At 45.3% G+C, this 15,234-nt stretch overlaps 2 protein-coding genes and 1 pseudogene across 2 annotated transcripts; 2 read left to right on the forward strand and 1 right to left on the reverse strand.

Annotated features, from left to right (window-relative positions):
* On the reverse strand, positions 1-2,262 carry LOC6034047 (ribosomal RNA processing protein 1 homolog). The gene is given in 7 exon segments (XM_038261685.1): positions 1-617; positions 620-712; positions 715-924; positions 927-1,465; positions 1,467-1,576; positions 1,642-1,865; positions 1,931-2,262. Coding segments are annotated over 7 exon segments (2,004 nt in total). The 5' UTR covers positions 2,199-2,262; the 3' UTR covers positions 1-57.
* Positions 2,263-2,354: 92 nt separating this feature from the next.
* On the forward strand, positions 2,355-3,609 carry LOC6034048 (annotated as a pseudogene).
* An 8,552-nt stretch (positions 3,610-12,161) lies between these two features.
* Positions 12,162-13,565, forward strand: LOC119769410 (uncharacterized protein K02A2.6-like). Its single transcript, XM_038261683.1, has 2 exons — positions 12,162-13,080; positions 13,149-13,565. The coding sequence occupies exons 1-2, from the start codon at positions 12,171-12,173 to the stop codon at positions 13,319-13,321; spliced, it is 1,083 nt and encodes a 360-aa protein (XP_038117611.1). The 5' UTR covers positions 12,162-12,170; the 3' UTR covers positions 13,322-13,565.
* Positions 13,566-15,234: the final 1,669 nt, after the last annotated feature.

Here is a 15,234-nt window from a genome sequence, read left to right on the forward strand (position 1 = left end):
AAATAACAACCATTTATTTCACCTACCAAAATAATGAAACATCAAATTGCAATTTCTCTACAGCGTACCGTTCAACTTGAGGCCAATCTTTTTCCTGTAGAACGGATTGATCGGGCTTGGCATCAGGTTCGGCTTGAGCGCTCCCTTCGACGGCTTCTTGCTCGAGTCGTATGGCACCTGGGGCGAACTCAGCACCTGGTTTATGTGCTCCTTCAGGTCCTGCGAAACGTTCTTGTTGAGGGCGATTTTCACTCGTTTCTTCTTCGCTGCCACGCCAACGGCACCGTCGGTTTGCGGAGTCTCAGCCGTACGCTTCAACGCTTTGGCGTTGTTTTTGGGGGTGGCAAACGGGTTTCGCACTAGCTTCGCGTCTTCCTCCTCCGCGTGCTGCTGCTTGATCTGCTTGAGCTTCGTCTTGCGGGAGGGAATAAATTGTTCTGTTTCTCCGTCCTTTAGCGGTTCTGACCATTCGTCGGCGATCTTAAACGTTCCGTTGGTGGAGGCAGCAGACGCGAATTTGGTTTCACTCACCGCTTTGACTGTGTTTTTGCTGGAACTGGAAGGATTTTGCGCGTTTGTTTCTTTTGCCAGAGTGTTTTTAGATTTGACCAGTTTTTCTCTTTTAGAGCTTCCAATTTCGTTTCACGCTTCGCTTTTAGGAGCTTCAGTTTTTGCTGTTTTACATCGTTCTTAGTGGGTTTCTTCTTTTTAGGCTTTTAGTGGCTTTCTGGGCTGAATCTGTTTCCGTTGCATCTGTTTGTGTAGTTTCTTCCGTAATTTCGACCTTTTTCTTCTTCTTTTTGCCTGGTTTCTCCCCAACCAACTCCCGTTCAAAGTTTTCCAGTTCTTCGATCTGCTCTTCGATGTCTACTTTGTAGTCCTTATTGTCGATACTATCGACGGTTTGGATACCAAGTGGAAAACGCCCGTGGCGAATTTCTTGTACTGTTTTACCAACATCTTCATCTGTTTTCGGCCTTTGTTAGTGACGAATGGTTTGAATCGATTGGCTTCGAAAACTTCCACAATTCTCAGCGGATCAAAGTGCAGCTCATTGATGACAACATCGACTTGTCCCGCCCGGGGATCAAATACTCGATCTTCTCGACCTTCCTCATCGCTGTCGCCTTCCTGATCGAGTTCTCCTCCCTCCTTTTCGTCTTCATACTCGCAATTGACTTCGTAATCTACACTGTCAATGTTTCCCGTCACGAAGTTGGTCTTTTTCCATAGGTCAAATTTTTCCTGGTAGTCCTGGCCGAGTTCCGACTGGTACAGAAGCGAATGGAACACGCTCGACGTTATGTGCTTGATGAGCCGCATATCGTTTGTGCTGAGCAGCCGGATTGCGTACGTCTCGACGATGGTGTGAACAATGTCCGCGTCGATATCGCCCTCGCTGACCTTGGCCAGCTCTTCCAGCAGCAAATCGCCAAAGTGCTTGGTCAATCCGAAGGGACTTTTCCGAGTTTAACAAGAACCGATCGACGTACTTCATCAACGTTTCGACGTGCTGCTTGGGCCATTCTGCTTCGTGTAGTGCGATAAGCATCTGACGCGTACAACGACGAACAAGCTGAAAGCAAAATAGAATGTTGAACATTTACCTGAAAACGTCCCCGATTTTGACAGATTTCTCACCATCATAAATTTGTCGATCCTCCAGTTATCGATGCCAAACCATTCGATGGACATTGTCTCCAAGAAGGCGCCGAAATATTGCAACGCTATGGACAAATCCTCGAAGCACTGCACCAGGGATGCGATCTCGTCGGCCAAATTTTCCTGAATCAGCGGCTTATCCGACATCCACATGCAGTAAAACAAACCCTTCCAAAGGCGCAGGAAGTCGGCATCGGTAAAGGCTGCAAGAAACACAAACAAACCGAAATATGTTCATCCAGTTGGTCAACCGCTTTCCCTGGGAAACCTACCGAACGAGCTGCGACTCGGGTATTCAGCCAAATTTTGAGGTTTTTCAGCACCTTCCGACGCAGCTTCGGATCATTCCCGGCGAGCGATTTCACAAACTTGAGCTCCTTCGCAACGAGGATGGACCTTTCCTCTGCTTGGGCGACTGCAACTGGTTCCGCCTCCGCCGCTTCCACCACCGGCTTCTGGAGCCGGATCCGTTTGTTGCTGTTCCCGGGTTTGAGTTTTTTTCCAGCACGTGGATTTTCGATCATTTTGACCACCATTTCTTCGCACAGTCCAAAACACGCTTGAGCGTTTTGCAGGTTTGACAGCTCGCACTAGCCGATGGGTACACGCTTGAGCGAGAATGTAAAAAATGAACGGTTTCGGGTATGAGTCACATTGTTTTTTCTCTCATGCAAACCAATTTAATCGTGTAAGCTTGAAATGTCATTAAAAAAACAAAATCTGCGAGTGAACTGAACTAAACGTTGTTGTTTGTTTTTATGTCTTTCCGTTGAAAATTCCAACATGTTGGTGTAAAAAATTACACTGTTTTATTGTTTCTCTCCGTAAATCCACTACAACGCAACACATAATGGACAACGATACCATTGATCTGAACGAAAGCATGGTGGATTTAATCGAGCGCGCCGAAGCTTTTCTTTCTGCGCACGCCACCCTGGTCAACCGAACGCCACCGGAACAAACAACATCACGGCGGAATCATTCCAGCAGCAGCAGCAGCAATATGTTCGAATCGAGCGTCGAAGAGCAGGAATCTTTCAACGCTGCAGAGGAATCTCCCGGCAGTTCGACAGAAGCAGCAACGCAACGGCGTCTACCTCATCTGGGCGCAGCAGCAACGATCAAACAAGCCAGATTGAACTGCTAACGGATGATGATTCGTCGGATGACGACGAGCAACGATTCAACAGCGATTCCGTACGAGGTGGACGTACCGGACGCCGTACCTACGTTCCTCCGCTGGCCGACACCGATGCGGACGATTGCATTTTGTGTCCTCCGTTCAGGTTCCCACGATTGACCTCTGTTCTCCCGCATTCGAGGACGACAATGAACCGCCGGAAACACCACGCGACAGAACCGCCTAAGGCGAGCCGCCGAAACTGCCCGATTGGATTTAATCACGCTGGACGACACAATTTCGGAGCCTTCAACGCGACGACGACAACCACCTGTGGCCGACAACGATCGTCCGGATGCGAAGCGGCCCAAAGTTCGAGCGAGCTGGATCTTTCACAAAGCTCGGACGGCGGCGCACTGCTCGGTCGGTGGTATGTCCGATCTGCTACGATTCCATCTTCAAAAGCAAGCCTCGTCCACAGTGTGCGGCCACTTGTTCTGTTTTGCCTGCGAAACAGGAGATCAGCTGCGCCAAAGTGTCCACTGTGCAAGCGAAAATTGGGACGATCGCAAATCCATGTTGATTTACTTTAACTAACCGATACACCAACGACTGTTAGCTAGTAACTATTTTTTATCTACCTGTTGCAGTTTCAAATCCATGTAAATTTAATAAAACCAGTAAAAAAAACACTATTTTTGAGTTATCCCATTTCTGGGGCAACGTTTGAAGGGTTGACACGGTTCTTAAGGGCATCTCCACTGCAGGGACCTTATTGCGTTGCAAAGCTAATTTGGCACCCGCGTCAAGCCCACCGGGGTACTTGTGCGAGAGCTATTGTGGTTTTTGAAATAAATCGAAATAACAGCGCGAATGTTTTTCATCTCGCGAAGCAATTTTCTGTTGATTCTTTTCTGAGTGTACCTCAAATGTCACACGCGAAACCAAAACAAAATTTCGCCGCGGCACCAAACTGAAATGTCGCCAGTTGAGCTGCGACAAGACTCGCACCGCGTCTTACACGGGCATGGAATCGATCACGAAAATCTACCGGAAATCGTTATGTAGCGTGGATTCGATCATCCGGATGGACCATTTCATGATGTCTAGCTTGGAGGACAATTACGGCGCTTGATTTTCAAATTGGTGGCTGGGTCTACCATTTTGACTCTATATTATTCAAACGACACCCGCAACATCCCATCGCCAAAACTCTCCGGTGCGAGAACACAACGAACCAGCTGGGTCTTCGACAATGAGGCCACTTATTTTGTTTTATTCAGACGGAAATCCATCCGTAATCAGCAACTTAACCAAGACTTTTCCCTTCTGCATCTTTTCCTTAAGCTGGAAACTGACTGAACTTCATAAATTACCCCAAATGAAACAGTTCTATTCTACCAAGTAGAACTAAAAACCAAGATTTTAAACAATAATTTAATCTAAGCATTCCACCTTGGCAGATCAAGAAAAAGCCGTTTTCTTATCATCCAAAGCTGTCAAAACAAAAAAAGCAAACACACTGTTTCAAAATTACCTAAACGTGCTTGACAGATATTTCGCGACAGAAAATCGTCGCGAGAGTTAAACTTGCTCAATTCGGTTTAGTGCCGCGGCGACAATAATTTAGGTTCGAGTTCATCCGTGTTCATCCGAATCTAAACAAAAGCAATATTTTTTTCCCGTCCGAATACAGTTCTTCCTCACTTACCTCCTATTCAAATCGACAATGAAAATGTATAAATAGTTGATGAATGCTTGAACTTAGGTATTAAAATGAACAAACATCTTACATGGGATGATCATGTATCTCTAATAAAGAAAAAGGTCTATTCAACTCTTCGAACTCTAAATTGCCATAGACACACATTATAAATTGACACTAAAATAAAGCTAGCACACACACTATTAATTTCTCATTTTATTTACGGTAATGTTATATTTTCTAAAATGAATGTTGACACTGAAAGACACCTACAAGTTTGCTTCAACAGTTGTATCCGTTTCATCTACAATTTAAGGAGATTCGATCATGTTTCACAATTTCAAAAGTCAATTTTTGATTTGTCTTTGAGCAAGTTCTATCAGTTTCAATTATTGTTATTTTTATTCAAACTTATAAATTTCAAAGTGCCGCAATATCTTTTCGAAAGTTTAGTTTTCAGTCGTTCAAATCGCACAAATAATATTATAATTCCCAGAACACTGGCAACGCTTGAGCCAGCAACAACACGGTGTTCGACGCTCCTCAAGTTTTTTCGATTTTAACGTCGCGAGTTACCAGTTTATCCGCGAAACTGCCTCCCCGAGATGCCGAAGTCCGGCCGGGGCCGTGGCAGCTCGAGTGCGGCCTCGAAACATTCGCGAAGTTCCTCCGCCGGCCGAGTGCAAAAAGGTGGTAAACAAACCATCGCCAAAACCACCGCCATCGCTAAAACGAACGACAGTGTCATCGTCAAAAACCTCCTGCACCCGGAATACCGGCCACGTGGGATCTCCCCACGTGGATTCTCTCCACGGATTCTATGACAATTTCCGGAATTCCATTTCCCGGAATGGACGTTTTCCGGAATGGACGAGTGCGGCCTCGAAACATTCGCGAAGTTCCTCCGCCGGCCGAGTGCAAAAAGGTGGTAAACAAACCATCGCCAAAACCACCGCCATCGCTAAAACGAACGACAGTGTCATCGTCAAAAACCTCCTGCACCCGGAATACCGGCCACGTGGGATCTCCCCACGTGGATTCTCTCCACGGATTCTATGACAATTTCCGGAATTCCATTTCCCGGAATGGACGTTTTCCGGAATGGACGTTATCCGGAATGAAATTTCCCGGAATTGACGTTTCCTGGAATGGACATTTCCCGGAAAATTAGTTTTTTTATATTACCTGATACGAGAATGAATGGAATCTTGCCTACTCGCTTACTTGTGGTTAAGAATTATTTAGTTTGTTTCACCTAGTCACATTGATGGAACTCGATATTTTGAAAATAATATGAATATAAATACATGAATGATAAAAAGAAAGTGAAATGATCGGACATGAACAATAGAAGCAAGCGTTGACTATTGAAACAATACTTTATCAACCACCACGAGATGTAACAATGTAGATCGATAGATATTATACAAACGCTAGATGTTTTTAACATTCTTTCAATGTGTTGTTATGTAAGAATTTTCCCTTCTTTTGTTAATCATTTGACTTATGTGACTAAATTCTACCAAATTTTACTATAAAGCAGAATGATTATTTTCAAAGAAGGGAAATCCTCAAGAAAATAAAAAGCTTTTCAGAAAATCAATGTGTAATGTGGCTTGTCAAGAAAATAAATAGCTTGAGTGTATTTATAAAGAATGAAAAACCTCAAGGAAGTACACATTATACATTGGTTTTCTGAAAAGCTTTTTATTTTCTAGAGGTTTTCCCTTCTTTGAAAATAATCATTCTGCTTTATAATAAAAATTGGTAGAATTTAGTCACAAAAGTCAACTGATTAACACAAGAAGGGAAATCTCTTAAACGAAATTCCATCACATCGATTAAAGATCGTGTATTTTTAAAGAAGGGAAAACCTCAAGAAAAAAAAATATAACCGGCTCAGTGGCTTAATGGTTACGGCTTCTGTCTCCCAAGCAGAAGGTTCAGGGATCAAATCCCGGTCGGTACCTTTGAAATTTGGAATCAGGAATTTGAATATGAATAAAAACTAAAATGAATCAGATGGGATTCGAACTCACACCTTTGGATTGGTGGTGGTCTGGGACGCTAAGCAATCGGCCATCAGAAGGTTTACACTCTATCAGTGAATTGATCCGTAGTGTTGATACATGTTATCTCTTCTTCTCATATTATTAAATACGCGCTGATCCCTGATTTGCCTGACGGGATTGGAAGTCTAAATATAGATCGAGTTTCCCTCAGATGCTCGCTTCTATGTTTAGGCGGGGCCGAACAATGCCCAGCGACCTCGGAATTGGACCGCAAGGAGCTCTGTCATTCTGAAATGGGTCGTTGGAAGCAGCGCGAGGGCTATCACCACCTAATACCCGGGACTGAGATAAGCTGTATCAGCATTCGGCATGTACACAGTCTGATACAAATTATACTTTCCCATAATTTCGCTACCGGTTAGCGGGTATTGGATTGGACCAGACACAGAAACACAGGGAAAACCTCAAGAAATTACACGTTATACATTGATTTTCTGAAAAGCTTTTCATTTTCTAGAAGTAATCCCCCCCCCCCCCCACTCTGCTTTATAGTGCAGAAGCCTTTAATGAAAACTAGGTAAAATTTAGTTGAATTAACAAAGAAGGAAAATTCTTATATAAAATCTCATTACTTTGATGAAAGATCGCGTATTTTTAAGAAGGAAAACCTCAAAAAGTACACATTACATTGAATTTCTGAAAACCTTTTTATTTTCTTGAGGTTTGCCCTTCTTTGAATACCTACTAAAAATTGGTAGAATTTATTCACAAAAGTCAACTGACTAACAAAAGAAGGAAAAATTCTTAAGAAACAACACATTGACAGAATGTTAAAAACATCTAATATCTATCGATCTACATTGGAACCATCCATAAACCACGTGGACACTTTAAGGTTGGGGGGTGGGTGGTTGGCGATTGTCCACGATCCATACAAGTTTGTTTTGTATGGACTATTGTCCACGGGGGGGGGGGGGCAGATTCCCAAAAAAGTGTCCACGTGGTTTGTGGATGGACCCATTGTTAGATCTCGTGGTGGTTGATAAAGTATTGTTTCAATAGTCAACGCTTGCATCTATTGTTAGTGTCCGCAAATTTTACTTTCTTTTTATCATTCATGTTGTCAAAATATCGAGTTCCTTCAATGTGACTGTAGTATTGTACATTGAAAACTATCGCACCTTTTATATGCCACATTGGAACCACACCATTTAATATACGTCACAAGTCCAGATAGTATGGCAACACTGACATGTTGGAATAAAACAGTTTTACTCTCGACTACGAAACCAAGCAGACCTCTTCTGAATCCACTCCGAAATCCCGCGTAGCTCACTACATTTGGCGACGAGTACGAGGACTAGTTCGGAAAAAGAAAGTTTTACGTGCGGACGCAAATTGCTTTGTGAAGAAAAGGAAAGTAAGTATGGAGTCTGATCGAAAGAAAGGTGAAAAAAGTTGATGGAGTCTGTCCTGTGGCGTAGAAAAGATTACCGAGGAAAAAAATAGAGTTAGGGTAAAGAAATTTGAGCCAAGCAATCGCTATTATGTGGGGAAAAAAATGGCGGCTAAGATTTTCCTTGTCGGGGTCAGAATGACAAGAGAGTTTCGAGTGTGGATCCTGAAAGGAAGCAAAATGAGTAGTACCTTAAGTTTGCCTTAAGTGTTAAAAATCGTGATAAAAAAAAAAAATTTTCAATTTTCAAAAGGAATACCGATTGGAGTATTGAAAAATGGCTCCCGCAGCAAGAGATGACCGGAAATCGCATTTATGTATTAGTGAGCACATCAACAGTTGTAGTGTGCGTGTGATCAACCTGGAGTTTAGTGTACTTCAAGGTATTGGTAAGCACAAAATAGAATGACAGATGGTGTGTACTAAAATGTACTAAAAAAAGGAAAACGATTGAAAACGGACAGCAAACAAAAACAAAAGGGCCAAACGCCGAAATCAAGAAGTTTACTCAAGAGTTTACTGAAAGTGAAAGTAATGTGTAGAGTGCATTATCACAGTGAAGATGATTTGACTATTAAAATTTTCTTTAAAATGGTCGAGCACTGGATTTGAGAGTCGACGAAAAGTAAAAAAAAGAAGTGCAAATGAAATGGGCCGAGTGCCGGATTCAAGTGAAATTGGGGTAATATATTTGAAACGGTCGAGAACCAGATTCAATATTTTTACTGAATGGAAGTGATACGCGGAGTTCGGGTTAAAGGAATTTGGCTACATAATCAAATGAAATGAGCCGCGAGCTGGATTCAAGAAAATTAATAATTAAGTCAAGAAGGGCCCAGGGCCGGATGCATAAATATCTACGATGCTGCGTTAGAAAGGGTCGAGTACCGGATTCAACTAGTTACTAAAGAAAATGAATCGTGTCAAGTGCCTAATTCAAGGAATGATTGCTTATTTGAAAGGGCCGAGCGCCGGATTCAAGGATTTCTTTAGTCAACAAAAGAAATGGGCCGAGCCGGATTTAAAATGTCTTTAACGTGACCGAGAGTCATATTTGTTTTTTGTCTTGTTAGGGTGAAATTAATTATAAACTGTCATACGAATAAGGTTTTAACGTCGCAGGAATAGACAATCGGGATAAAAGAAAAGTAAGTTTATATTAAATGTTCAACTATTTTAGGGATGGATCAGGCGAGACCGATAAAACCGTTTGATGGGAAGGTTGACCAGTCACAGCTCGCGGCAGAATGGCGGAAGTGGAAACGTGGATTGGAGTACTTCTTGGAAGCACAAGGGATCACAAACCAACGGGACAAGCGTAATCAGCTGCTTCATCTCGGGGGACCAGATCTCCAGGATATTTATGACAACCTACCTGACGTGAACAACGTTCCCATGTTTCACCGGATCCACCTTACTACAACGTTGCTATTGCCAAGCTGGACGAGCATTTTCAACCTACTCGGATGCGAACGTACGAACGACACGTTTTCCGGAAGATTAAGCAGCAACAAGGGAAAAGTTCAATGCTTTTGTGATGCGTCTGCGAGTCCAGGCAAATCGCTGTGAGTTCGACCAATTCGGGACTGAAGTTATGGAGAGCATGATCATCGACCAGATCGCGGAGAAGTGCACATCGGAAGCGCTGCGGAAGAAGATCCTGGAGAAGGACCGCCCACTCAGCGAGGTGGTGGCGATAGGAAAAACCATCGAGGACGTCGAGCTGCAGTGCAAGGAGATGAAACAGAACAGTGACCAGGAAAACAGGTCGTCGGTGGTGCATGAAGTACACCAGCACCGGCAGCCACATCCAGCACGACAATCGCCTCATGCGTACGGGCTGTCTTCGTTTAAGGAACAAAACTGGCAATTTGCTAGGGCGCAGCAGAACGGTTTCAAACGCGATCAACGTTTGTACCCAGATCAAAGGGCGGTGTTTAGGCCAAACAGGACGTTGCCTGGTCCACCGGCAAGGTCGCAGCAGCAGTACGCTTACCAGCAGAAAGACGCGGATAACCGGATGTGTTTTGCGTGTGGGCGGCGAGGGCACCTTAAGGAGAGCGCAAACTGTCCAGCGAAAGAAGCCCAATGTGTACAGTGCAAGCGCATTGGACACTTTGCGAAGTGGTGCACAAAGAGACCACAGGAAGGCGGGATGTTGCCAAAGAAAATTCGGATGGTGGAAGAGAGCGAGGCGGCTCACAATCCTAAGCGCGAAACGGACGATATCTGTTTTGTCATGGGCCAGAACGTTTTCGTTTCAAGGTCGGCGGAGTTGAAATTCCTATGGCGATCGACTCGGGAGCTGCAGCAAACTTAATTGACCTGGCCACTTGGGAGCTGTTACAGAAGTCGGGAGCTGAAGTTGGATTCCGGAGGTACACAGATCGAGCGTTCAAGGCATACGGTTCCGAAAAAACGCTGGAAATGCTCGGAATGTTCACAGCTGTGATCGAAGCTGACGGCCAGCAGACGGAAGCGGTGTTCTACGTCGCAAGAGACGGTGGCCAATGCTTGCTGGGAGACGAGACGGCCAAGCGGCTGAAGGTGTTGAAAATTGGGTTCAACGTTGGTGCGGTAAGAGAGCAGATGGCGGCGTTCCCGAAGATTAAGGGAGTCGTAGTGGAAATCCCGATCAACAACAACATACTTCCTGTGCAACAACACTACCGGCGGGTCCCGTTTGCTCTTGAAGACAAGATTGCACAGAAACTGAACAGTCTGCTAGAACAGGACATCATCGAACGAGTGAACGGACCATCGGCCTGGGTTTCACCGCTGGTTCCGATTCTCAAGGACTCTGGAGAAATCCGCTTGTGTGTGGACATGCGACGTGCGAATCAGGCTGTTCTCAGAGAGACACATCCGTTCCCGATAGTCGAAGAACTATTTGCGGGGATAAACGGAGCAAAGAAGTTTTCAAAGTTGGACATCAGAGAGGCCTACCATCAAGTCGAGATTTCCGTACGATCGAGGGAGATTACTACGTTCATAACGAAGCAAGGATTGTTTCGATATAAAAGACTTATGTTTGGGATTTCATGCGCCCCTGAGCTGTTCCAAAAAGTGATGGAATCGATCATTGCAGGATTGGAGGGGGTAGTAGTCTATTTGGATGACTTACTGGTGACCGGAAGTACACAAGAAGAACATGACGAGAGACTTGAAAAGCTCTTACTTCGCTTGGCGTCGTACGGAATCCTCCTCAACAAGGAAAAATGCATATTCAACGCAACATGTTTGGAATTTCTGGGTTACGAGCTGTCGGATGAAGGAATAAAACCGAAGGAAAGCCGGGTGGCGGCGATTCAATCATTTCGGGAGCCTCAAAATGTTTCAGAACTGCGCAGTTTTCTAGGGCTGGTGACTTATGTCGGTCGCTTCATACCGAGTCTCGCTGACAAGACGGAAAGCCTCAGAACCCTACTTCGTTCAGGAGAGAAATTTGTCTGGAGTGAACAATGCCAACGCAGTTTCGAGGAGATTAAACAAGCAGTCAGTAACACTGACTACCTGGGATATTACGACCCAAGGGATCGCTGTACGGTGATTGCGGATGCGAGTCCAACAGGATTGGGAGCGGTGCTTTGCAGCACGACAAGTACAGCAACACGAGGATCATTTCATTCGCCAGCAAAACACTAACGGACCTAGAACGGAAGTACTGTCAAACCGAGCGAGAAGCCTTAGGACTTGTGTGGGCAGTGGATAAATTTCAACTTTACTTGTTGGGGACTCACTTCAAGTTGATCACGGATTGCAAGCCACTTTTATTCCTATTCAAAGAACGAGCTAAACCATGTGCAAGGATCGAAAGGTGGGTTTTGCGACTCCAGTGCTATCGATACGAGGTGGAGTACAAACCGGGACCGGAAAACTTGGCGGATGCCATCTCCAGACTGGCAACTTCGAAGGCGACGGAGTTTGATGTTGCAACGGAAGCCTGCATCTATCAAGTAGCGATCACGGTGGTTCCAGACGCCGTCACGTTGCAGGAGGTGGAACAAGGATCAGCCAAGGATGAAGTTATTCAGGATGTCTTTCGCAGCTTGGAGGAAGGTGTCTGGACAGGCGATACCAGGAGTTTAAACCGTTCTACACGGAACTATGCAGAGTTGGGAATCTGTTGCTACGAGGCGATCGCTTAGTTATTCCCGAAAGCCTTCGATCACGAACCCTGCAGATAGCACACGAGTCACACCTGGGATCGAAGTCATGAAAAGGCGGCTGCGATTGAAGGTGTGGTGGCCTCGTCTTGACAAAGATGTTGAGAAGTACGTCAAGCAATGCAAGTGTTGTACACTCGTTTCTGGACAAAACCCACCAGAACCCCTGCAAACAACGAAGATGCCGGACCGTCCCTGGGCCGACCTCGCCGCGGACTTCCTTGGCCCTTTGCCATCAGGACATAATCTGCTGGTGATTGTAGACTATTTTAGTCGGTTTACCGAGATAATTGTAATGAAGCAGATAACAGCAGCGCAAACGGTTCGTGCGTTGCATGAAACATTCTGTCGCTTTGGTTTCCCAGAATCCCTGAAGACCGACAACGGACCACAGTTCATAAGCTCCGAGTTACAGAGATTCTGCAGTCAATTTGGAATCGACCACCGAAAGACCACCCCGTATTGGCCACAGGCCAATGGTGAGGTGGAACGCATGAACCGGAATATAGTGAAAAGACTGAAAATCAGCCAGGAAACGGACGGCTCGGATTGGCAGTGGGATCTCCGGATGTTCACGCTCATGCACAACTCAACTCCTCACTCAACAACGGGAGCACCACCTTCGACTCTAATGTTCGGGCGTGTTCTGAAGGATAAACTGCCGGGATTAGTAACAAAAGGGCACAAGATCTTGGAAGAGATCATCGATCGAGACGCGGAGAAGAAACTTAAGGGAGCTGAGTACACGGATAAACGCCGCCAAGCCAGAGCAAGCGAGTTGGAGGTCAGGGACACCGTTGTGGCCAAACGGGTTCATAAGGAGAACAAGTTGTCGACCGCTTTTGACCCAGAAGAACTGACAATCATTGGTAAGACGGGATCAAGCTTAACAGTGAAGTCTCGAGACACAGGAAGGATTTATCAAAGGAATGTCTCTCACTTGAAAAAGATTCCCATAGGTGATATCGGAGGGTAACAATTGGTATTTTAAATGTATATTTTAATAAGGGTTGTTTATTTACATCAGGTCTCGATCAGACGACGGACGCAGAAGGACAACTAGACGGAGCTGAGGATCAACCATCCGATGACGGGGAACAGTCACACCTCAACCCAAGCAATAACGTTGAACTACGACCGCGACGGGCTATGAAACGTCCAGCACACTTCGATGATTACGAAATCAATAATTTGTTTTAAACGCGCAAGAAGTACGACAGTTTCAAACTTCAAATTTAAGCTTATAAATAACTAGGACCTTGACCAACTTTGCATTATTAAATCTGACATTACTTCTAGTCTTAACTCTTCTTAAACTAAGGGAGGAATGTAGTATTGTACATTGAAAACTATCGCACCTTTTATATGCCACATTGGAACCACACCATTTAATATACGTCACAAGTCCAGATAGTATGGCAACACTGACATGTTGGAATAAAACAGTTTTACTCTCGACTACGAAACCAAGCAGACCTCTTCTGAATCCACTCCGAAATCCCGCGTAGCTCACTACAGTGACTAGGTCAAACCAACGGGGTACAAACTAAATAATTCTTAACCACAAGTAAGCGAGTAGGCAAGATTCCATTAATACTCATATCAGGTAATATAAAAAAAAACTAATTTTCCGGGAAATTTCCATTCCGGGAAACGTCCATTCCGGGAAATTTCATTCCGGATAACGTCCATTCCGGAAAACGTCCATTCCGGATAATGTCCATTCCGGAAAACGTCCATTCCGGGAAATGGAATTCCGGAAATTGTCATAGAATCCTCTCCACGTAGCCCCGTGAGAACACGTGGGAGAGTCGCCGCCGGTTCCAGCCAGGTGAACATGCCGAAACTCGACGGCAATAAATCAACGGGTGGAATAATTATCAGCAACCCGTACGAGCCCCTCAGCGGGGAAGAGGAAGAAGACGGCGAAACGACCAGTGACGACGACGACGACAATAGCAACATTCCTGAGTCCAGCGCAAAGGAGAAGAACCAGAAGAACAAAACGCGATCGCAAGAATGAAGGCCGCCGCCTATCTATTGTCTAGATAGGGACGATATTGATGAATCACTCAAACTGCTGTGCAAGTGATCACACTCGACAAAAAAGTTTTGCCGATGTGATTGCGACGCTCAAAGCAAATGGCATAAGGCACTACACATTTGACCATGCTGATGACGTCCCCGTGAAGGTTATCCTTGGTGGGTATGGATCACCCCATTTCGCAGCTGGAGGAACACCTCCAAAATGCGAAAGTACGACCGCGGAGATAAAAGTGCTCTCGCGCAAGACAACAGAGACAGGTACGCACACGCTGTACTTGTTGTACTTCAACCGCGGCACCGTCAAGATCCAGGACCTGCGGCGGATTAAAACGTTGGACGGTTTTTGGGTAAACTGGCGGTTTTACTCGAAACACCCAAACGACGCAGCGCAATGTCACCGTTGCCAGAAGTACGGCCACGGCTCGCGACACTGCAACCTCCAGCCGCGTTGTGTGAAATGCGGTGGCACACACCTTTCTGAGGTGTGTTCACTGCCACGGAAGGTGGATTTGGGGGACGACGCAGCCCAAACCAAGCCGCGCATCAAGTGCGCCAACTGCGAAGGTAATCATACCAGCAATTACCGTGGATGCAGCGCACGGAAAGCATACATCGAGGACCAGGAAAAGAGGAAGAAGAAACCGGCAGCGTCCCGCCCTCCTCACCGCAGTACGAGCACAACCGTTCCTGCAGCTGGGCAGCGTACGGTCCCGTTGAACAATTCAACGCCTCCTCCTGGCTGGGGACGATCTTTTGCCAGCGTCGTTGCCGGTTGCGGCGATTCGGCGCAGCAAGAAATAACTGGCGAATATCTTTTCACCCTGCCAGAGTTCTTCACTCTCGCGGGTGAGATGCTGACGCGGTTCAAGGCCTGCCGTAACAAGGCGGAACAATTCATGGCTTTAGGCAAATTAATGATCAAGTACATCTATACTCGATAAATTTGAACTGTGATCTAGTTGTAAGCTTTTCTCCCCTATCCTTTTTCCTTAGTAACTCTAGTAAGTTTTTTGAAACTTTTCTTACTTTTTGTTAAGCCCATAGTCAAAACAATAATTCCTCCAACA

This window comes from Culex quinquefasciatus, chromosome 3, assembly GCF_015732765.1.
Source record: "Culex quinquefasciatus strain JHB chromosome 3, VPISU_Cqui_1.0_pri_paternal, whole genome shotgun sequence".
Classification (NCBI taxonomy): Eukaryota; Metazoa; Arthropoda; class Insecta; order Diptera; family Culicidae; genus Culex; species Culex quinquefasciatus.